Source organism: Notothenia coriiceps, unplaced genomic scaffold (genome assembly GCF_000735185.1).
Source record: "Notothenia coriiceps isolate Sejong01 unplaced genomic scaffold, NC01 NC01_scaffold00032942, whole genome shotgun sequence".
Classification (NCBI taxonomy): Eukaryota; Metazoa; Chordata; class Actinopteri; order Perciformes; family Nototheniidae; genus Notothenia; species Notothenia coriiceps.
Window position 1 is genome coordinate 23,469 of NW_011365643.1, and position 8,450 is coordinate 31,918.

General features: G+C 39.9%; 1 protein-coding gene across 1 annotated transcript in view; it reads right to left on the reverse strand.

The window, feature by feature from the left end:
- Window positions 1–3,870: 3,870 nt before the first annotated feature.
- The window catches only part of LOC104961240 (zona pellucida sperm-binding protein 3-like), a 27,266-nt gene continuing 22,686 nt past the window's right edge, over window positions 3,871–8,450 (reverse strand). The window contains exons 2-9 of the mRNA XM_010789504.1: window positions 7,619–7,920; window positions 7,233–7,351; window positions 6,339–6,442; window positions 5,707–5,884; window positions 4,940–5,057; window positions 4,765–4,847; window positions 4,472–4,554; window positions 3,871–3,963 (exon numbers count right to left, since the gene is read on the reverse strand). Coding sequence (XP_010787806.1) covers window positions 3,899–3,963; window positions 4,472–4,554; window positions 4,765–4,847; window positions 4,940–5,057; window positions 5,707–5,884; window positions 6,339–6,442; window positions 7,233–7,351; window positions 7,619–7,920 — 1,052 coding nt within the window. The 3' untranslated portion in view covers window positions 3,871–3,898. The remainder of the gene's footprint in view (window positions 3,964–4,471; window positions 4,555–4,764; window positions 4,848–4,939; window positions 5,058–5,706; window positions 5,885–6,338; window positions 6,443–7,232; window positions 7,352–7,618; window positions 7,921–8,450) is intronic.

Genomic DNA, 8,450 nt, shown 5'->3' on the forward strand with positions numbered 1-8,450 from the left:
CAATGATCTCAGAGACTCTATGATTAGAGACCAGATAGTGTTTGGGACTAATGACAGGACAAATCAGAGAGAAATTATTGAGGGAAACAGAACTCACTATGGAGAGCGCCATTAAAATATGCCACGCCAGTGAGCTAGCGCGCCAACATGTACTGACATTTAATGAACCTGCACATGGAGCAGCAAGCCAACATGAAGAGGGAGTGAACGCTGTGTCAGTTAAAACAAAACAGTGGAAAATATACAGAGATAAAAAGAATGATGACGAACAGTTGTTCAGCTGCAAGAGATGTGGGGAAAAACACACACCAAGACAATGTCCTGCTTATGGGAAAATGTGTGCAAAGTGCAAAATCATTATGCAAAGATGTGCCTCTCCAGAGAGAAAAAAAAATGGAATAAGGTGCACAGAGTTGAAGACTCAGATGACAGTGATGATTTAAGTGAAACATTTTTCATCAAGATGGTGTCACATGACGAAAATGACGGCTCAGAGAGTCCAAAAGGTACTGTAAATGCTTTATCAGATTAAATGGATTGCACCAACCCTAGTAAATGGGACAATTGTGCCATTTACTATGATTGACACTGGGGTTAAAGATAATTTAATTAATGTGAATGATCTCAAGGCACTTAAAGAGAAACCTAGAAGTATCTCAGAAAAGAACAAACCACTGAAGGCATACAACGGGCAGCCAATTGAGACAAAAGGGCAATGCCGACTCAAGTTGACAGTGAAAGGCAAACAGTGCAGCCTGTTGTTTGTCTTTGTGCCTAAAGGACATGAATCACTCCTGGGAGACAAAGCTTCAGAGGACCTAGGACTGGTTAAGAGGATCTATCAAATAAACAGTGGGGACAAACAATGCAGAAATACAAACTACACGCAGTTTGCTGAAACAGTTGACATTGTAAAGGAATTCCCAACAGTTTTCAAAGGACAAGGGACCTTCCCGTACACTTACAAGATCCAGCTCAAGGATGATGCCAAGCCTGTAGTGCACGCCCCAAGAAGAGTGCCAGCACCACTACGAGCGGGTTTAAAAAAAGAGCTTGACAGGATGACACTACTGGGTGTTATTGAGCGAGTGGAGGAGTCTACTGACTGGGTGAACTCCATCACATGTGTAAGAAAGAAAACTGCTGACTTAAGAGTCTGCCTTGATCCAAAGGATGTGAATGAGAATATCAAAAGAGAACACTACCAAATCCCAAAACGTGAGGAGTAACCTGTGAAATGGCAGGTGCAACATATTTCAGCAAAATGGATGCTTCGCAGGGGTTTTGGCAGCTGAAGTTGGACCCAGAAAGCAGCAAGCTTTGCACCTCAACACGCCATTTGGGAGATACTTTTTTTTTGAGGTTTCCATTTGGTATCATCTCAGCGCCAGAAGTCTTCCACAGGGCGATGGAGTCCATAATAGAGGGTCTGGAAGGCACACGAGTGTTAAACACGTCAAGAACATGACTAAAGATTAAAAGATCTCCTACAGAGAGTCCAAGTGAATGGGCTGACATTGAACAGAAATAAATGTCACTTTGGGGTCACAGAAATGACCTTCTTGGGAGACAAGATCTCAGGAGAGGGGGTGGAGCCTGATCGGGCAAAAGTGCAAGCAATACTGGACATGCCTCCTCCCACTGACAAGAAAGGAGTCCTGCGAGTGATGGGAGTGATAAACTTCCTGGGTAAATTCATACCTAATCTCTCCTCCAAGACAACATGCCTCAGAGAGCTGCTTCAACACAACAAGGTTTTTGAGTGGAATGCTTCAAATGAAAAAGAATGGAAAAAACTAAAGGAAACTCTAACTACTGAGCCAGTTCTTACATTCTTTGATACATCAAAAGCTACAAAGATCTCTACAGATGCATCTAAAGATGGATTGGGAGCTGTAGCCTACTCCTTCAAGCAAATGGAGACAAATGGCAGCCGGTGGCATACGCGTCACGAACAATGACAGAGACTGAGACGCGCTATGCACAAATTGAAAAGGAGACTGGGTCTAGTGTATGGGTGTGGAAAGTTTCACAGTTACGTTTATGGTTTACCAACTTTTACAGCTGAGACTGATCACAAACCGCTGATTTTAATTTAAACTTGGTGAAGTGTTGAATAATCTCCCAGACAATCCAGAGAGATGTGATGCTTGTCCTTTAGCAAAGCAGAGTTTCTCTTCAGGAAGATTTTATTACGAGGTTCAGGTTAAAGGGAAGACTGAGTGGGATTTAGGAGTGGTCAGAGAGTCGATCAACAGGAAGGAATACATCACAGCGTCTCCTCAGGAAGGTTACTGGACGATATGGTTGTGGAATGAAAATGAGTACGAAGCTCATGCTGGTCCTGGAGTCCGTCTGTCCCTGAAGTCTCAGCCTGAGAAGGTGGGGGTGTTTGTGGATTATGAGGAGGGTCTGGTCTCCTTTTATGATGTTGATGCAGCTCTGATCTACTCCTTCACTGGCTGCTGCTTCAAAGAGAAACTCTACCCATTCTTTAGTCCCTGTCTTAATGATGGTGGTAAAACTCTGCTCCTCTCTCCTGTCAATCACACTGAGTAGAACAACCATTTGATTTTGTTTTTCTCTGATACTTACTTCTATTATTTACAGATTTTACGATTTTCAGAATATCCAGTTCATTCTAATGGCTGCATTTCCTGCCTTAAAGGTCTCCTATCATACTATTTGTAGGCATATATTATGGGTTTGAAAAACATGTCTGTGCTTTGCTCAAAAATACCAAACAGATCATGCATTTTAGACGTCCCTCTTTTCCAGCTCTGTTACAGAAACGCTGATTCCGGGGCGGTAGCTTTAAATTTGAACTCGGCTGATGCTGGCCCCGCCCCCTTTTGAGCACGGCAAGTCAAGCATTGAGGCCTCTCTGTAAAGATTCTCTGCTAGCAGATTCTCAGCTAAATGCTGACGTGATTAAATGCCATAATTTGTTCACAACGATTATTTCTGAAACAGTATGGCGCTCAAATGCTTTTTCTCGTGGGTTTACCACTAGCTGAGTATCTTTTATTTATTTTTTATTTTTTTACATACCCTCTCCAGTACATGTTAGCTTTGAGTGTTAGCGCTGCTTGCTGACAGACATTAGTTCCAAAACACATCATGCATTGTTTCTGATAGCAACGTTTTGGATAGGGCCGTGGGTGTAAAGCCAGCCCACATTTCCGATATTAAGTCATCGGATGCAAATCTGGATCAGCTCCGTTGTTCCTCCGTTTAGTGATTTGGTTACGGAGGAAGAGAGAAGGTTTTATTTTCTGACACTTGGTGAGTTCCCCCGACACATTTATGTATCAAAATGTGCATTTTGCATGATGACTGAGCAGCATTTGTTTGTTCTGTGAATGTGCCAAATTAAATATACATATTGTTTGATTATTTTATTTTAAGTGTTATTCTGCACCAATATCTCAGAAAAGTGATTTTAAAAATAATTTTTCATCTGCTTACTTTTTAGATGTTTAGTGTTCTGATCTGTAAAATACCTGCAGCAAAAATGTAAATTGAAAGAAACATTACAGTTTACAGATCCATTGTATAGTTCATACAGCATGTGATGCATCAATGTGGTGTTTATTTACCTATAATAAGGGTAGCAGCCGTGGGTTTCATAAACATTTTCCTAAGCATTATTATGGTGTTTGATATTTGCTAGAGTTGGGATCATAAGTTTGATGTTTATGTATAATTTACATCAATGCATTTAAGAATTGTATTTGGTCTTGGTTTACCATTTCTTAGATCTATCCAATCTATTTGAACAACCTTGTGTTAAATCACTGCCGATTCGTCTTGATTTCTTCCAATGAGCAGAGGTTTCAAAAAGAAATAAAGGTCTTTAACAGCATTCAATAAATTTTAAAGTTTTTATTTTGCACTTTCACCATTGAGGTCTCTCGTTCACTGTGATTGGTCCAACAGCTTTTTCCTGTTCCCACTGAGCCTCTGCAACACAGAAACATGACACCCTTAATGATTATTAAACATCACAGCCTCCCATTTGTACCTCAAAAAAACCCATTTAGTAAAAAAAGGTATCCCATAATGTATTGGATTATCTAAGTAAATAGGTTGAGGGACCTTCAGCGTAGTTTAATACAAACATCCTCCTACATTTTCACCTGAAAAGCTAAAAGTCTACTACGAAAGTAGGTAGCTTATTATTTATTTTTTTAAGTCTGTCGAATTTACATTGTTAACCTTCTAAAAAACATCCATAAATGTTGTATTATTGAAAGTAGACACAACTTAACATAGAAAATAAATTAGTTTCCAAATGAAAGGCCATGTCTAATTATTTTAACTTGACATTTTGCACAAACTTGTTATAATGGATAATATTGGTTAAGGATAATTCAGTTGAGGGTTGTCAAATGTTATAATAGAACATTAAGGTAATCATTTATAAAGGAGCTTAGAAAGTCAGTAATATATCAAAGTTATCCATCCTCACCGGATCCAGTCATGTGACTTCCTGTCCTACAGTCTGTATCACAGCAGGAACACGCTCGATGGTTGCCGCTGGCCTCCGTCCACCTGTCAATCAAAAGCTCTGCCCCTTACTACTGATACAGTTTCTAAAATGTGGCAAATAAGAATCCAAAGCAAGGTGATAGATTTCGCTTTGACTTAGAACTTCAACAGGCAAACATGTCACATCGAAGTCATTCAAACCCTCAGATTTATGGATTTTGTAGTGTTTCAGAAAAAAGGATGATGGGAGTTGTAGTGTTGATAGAGACTTACCCGTTGGAGAAGGAACAGGCCTTATTGGTGGCATCAACAGCGGCAGAAGCTACAGCAGCTCTCACATTGCAGGTGATGTAGATCTAATGCACAGGAGGTGTTCATTCAAGTGTCTTCTTAGAAAACAGCTATCGTCTTATATAAAAACAGGAATTGTGCGATATTTAAATCTCACCACGCCACTCCCTTCCTGTTGAAACTTGAACGCCTCGACCTGAAACTGCAGTCTGTCTTCATACGCCCGTGGGAGGAATTGAGAGCTGGAGTCGGTTAGCTGACTGTCAAATAGGCACCTGAACACAACACAGGACAAGACATCTGAATGCAAAATTATTACATACAAGAAACCTGAACACCTAGAAGGGCTTTAAGACTGACACCTGAAAGCAATACAGGTAACTGTCACTCACAGTCTAAACATGTAAACCAAAAAGTTAAAAATATGCAGTCATAATTAATATTCCTTTCTCCCCAATTGAAAAAAAAAAAAATCTGTGATTATGCAAAAAAGTTGCCACTTCAAAAACACAAAATGTCTCCTATATCACTAAAGGACATTTCTAAGTATTTGTGCCCTTATAACTATTCACATCAACTTTTGTTTGTAATGCATTGCACAAGAATTGCATTTTCTTGATGGTCTTACTTTTGTTAAACCTTATGTTGTGTTCAGGTCTCCCGTGACAAGTTAAAATGATATAATAACTATGCTCTAGTTTTTTATTTTAAATCGGAGCAAGGCTTCAGGATATCCTCCACCACAGCTATATAAACACTACAAAACTGATTTTGACAATTTTAGTCAAGTCTGAGGGACTCTATAAAAAAAAAAAAAAATGTATAATTTGGCCCAATCAAGATTCATCTTTGACTTTAGACAACGGTAAAAGCTTTCGAACACAAGGGTGAAACTAAGATTTCAAAGAGTGTATTTATACTGACCCGTTATTTCCAAGGAAGGCGTATCGGGGGACGGTGTCGATGTTCGGGATCACGGTGGCCACACAGCTGTCCACCATCACTCTGAGGGGGACGTGATGAAACTGTCTGACTGAAACTTCAAACTTCATCATGTCTCCCAGCAGGAACTGAGCGGACGGATGGGTCGACTGCCAATCATCTGAGGCAAAGAATAAACCTTTATTTTACTGGCAATCTAACAAAATACTCAAACAATGTTTCCTATTATAAGAAACCAACTGTTTAAAATGGTGTATTTAAGTACTTTTGTTTTATTAAATGCGTCAACTTCACTACATTAACATTATTTACCACTTGGAAAAGGACTGCAATGTGTCATTTTACTTTACTATTTAGAGATTGTTGCTTACTGAACTTATGAGCCATCTCAAATGCTAAACTTGTAATAAAGTATTGGCTTACAGTCGATTGCTACTTTTATGTATTTTAATATACTTCTCGTCTTCCATGAATGTCAATTTTTACACTAAAGGAAATAAAAAAATCACTGGTCATAGAAATGTTTGAGTAGCATGGAAATATACCAACAGGACATTACTTAAAAAGAAAAGTTACTTAATATAATGAATGAAGCTGGAAAAGGAAACACCCACCACTCATGAGTCTTAAAGAGAAGAAGAGCGTTTCCTCTGAAGATTTGGTGGCACTGAACGGACTCGATGTCGGATTCAACGGCACGCTGCTTACATCATGCTTCCTTAAAAGAGACATTTAAATCTTTATTCTGAAACATTTTCAAAAAGTCCAGACATCAAGAACGTTTTTACTGCAATTCATGGTAACATTTTTGGATAATTGTATGAGTAGTATTAAAAAAGGGTAATACCAAAGTCAAGACAATCCACTCGACTACAATTCAGTGGCAATGATTGAAAATTCTAGACTATATTTGATCAAGTAACTTCCAGGTTTCTTATCCAAAATATAAATATCAGAAAACAAAATGGTTAAAGCTACGCCTTTCAAATAAGCTTCACTTTTACCAGCTGTAATTAAATTAACTAAATGAACATACCGCAACAATAATTATGAGCCAATAGATTTTAGGTTTATACTTATGTGAAGGCTTTGATGTCCAAAAATAAACTACATTTCTCATACTGTCCGTCTGAATATCCCTGACGTCACCCTCTGTCTTTAAAGCTTCATGTTAGCGACTTTCTCTTCAAGCTACCTTCCCTAAAAAGTCCAGTTTGCTCAGTTGCAAAAAGGTACGCCATATTTTTTCCCCTACACACAAAGCAACAGTCTGCTCAGTCTTCTCAATGGTTTGGCTGATTTTAATCTAATGTACTTGCAGGACTCTGGCTGTTCTAGTATTGTATATTCATGGGTGATTGCAAATATCGCATCAGCCAAATTAAATGTCATATAATGAGTTACTGCACAGTCCGTGGGATGGCACTGACAGTCATTCAATAAAATGAGATTCTTCCATTATTGACAAATGGAAAATCTTTCTGGTTCACCATTGTGTAACATCTGACCTCTGGTATTGGCACTGGATGCTGACGGTGACCTCTCTGGTCCGAATGATCTGACTGTCCCCAAGAGGAGCGGGTATGTGGTGCAGGGTGAAGGCGTAGATGAACGAGTCCTCCGAGATCTGAAACACAGGTTACTGCGGGGTAAAGGCTGAGAAAACATTCCATTCATCTTTGGTTTTGACAACATCTTTGTAAATAAAATGCTTGGTGGTTGTAAAAATGGTCATCGACTAAGCTGCTCTGAAGCCCATTTGATCTCCTAATTTTGGTTTTACATTTATGTTCTGGTACAGTCTGTTTCCACACACAAAAAAAAGAAAACACAGCAAAAGCAAGGAGAAATATACATTGTGATCTTTGTGTGAACTCCCTCTTTCAAGCCTCACCACGAGCTCGCTGCCACATCCGTGCAGCTCCGACTCAAACACGAGGACCTGAGCATCTTCCCCGGTGGCTGGACATCCTCCCAGCGTGACTTCTGCAGCGCGGACAGGTTTCCCGATCCCCAGCAGGTCTTTCTTGGCCTCGACTCGGACGGAGTTCGCCCCGCAGACGGCACTGACACTGTCAAACGCCACCGGGGTCTTCAGCTGAAAATCTTGAGGGTACTTGGGCTGTTCCTCAGCAGGCGGCTCCGGATACTTCCAAGAGATCGGCTCACGGAAAGACTGCTTCTCCTGATTGACAGCTAGGAAGCAGAGGGGAGATTATCCATCAGTTTCATTAAAGGTCCCTATTATACTGTTTTTCATCAATATATTATAGGTCTCAGATATATACAAAACATGTCTCTGAAGTGTTTGGCTCCAAACACCAAACAGATCATTGCAGCATTACCCATAATCCCCTCTGTTTCAGCCCTGTTTCCAAAGTGCTGATTCTCTGTCTGTTACTTTAGATTAAAAATAAGGAGCCCCTCCCCAATCCCCTCTGAGAGAGATTTGGTTAAAAAGAACTCAATGGTGCTCTAGGAGGAGATTCAGGTGATGGGGGGGGGGGTACCTTGGTTGCTGATTGGCTAATGGTTACACAAGACAAAACATCGTCATGACATCATAAAGTGGCCAAAATCTGATCAGCTCATTTTCAGACAGGTTTTTATATAAAATGGATCAGGACAAAAAGAGAGAGAATCTTTGTTCCCTGAAACTTTCAGAGTCTCTTTACACAGAGGGGACACATGTTGATGTAGAGAAGACATGAAGAAGTGGAATTTTG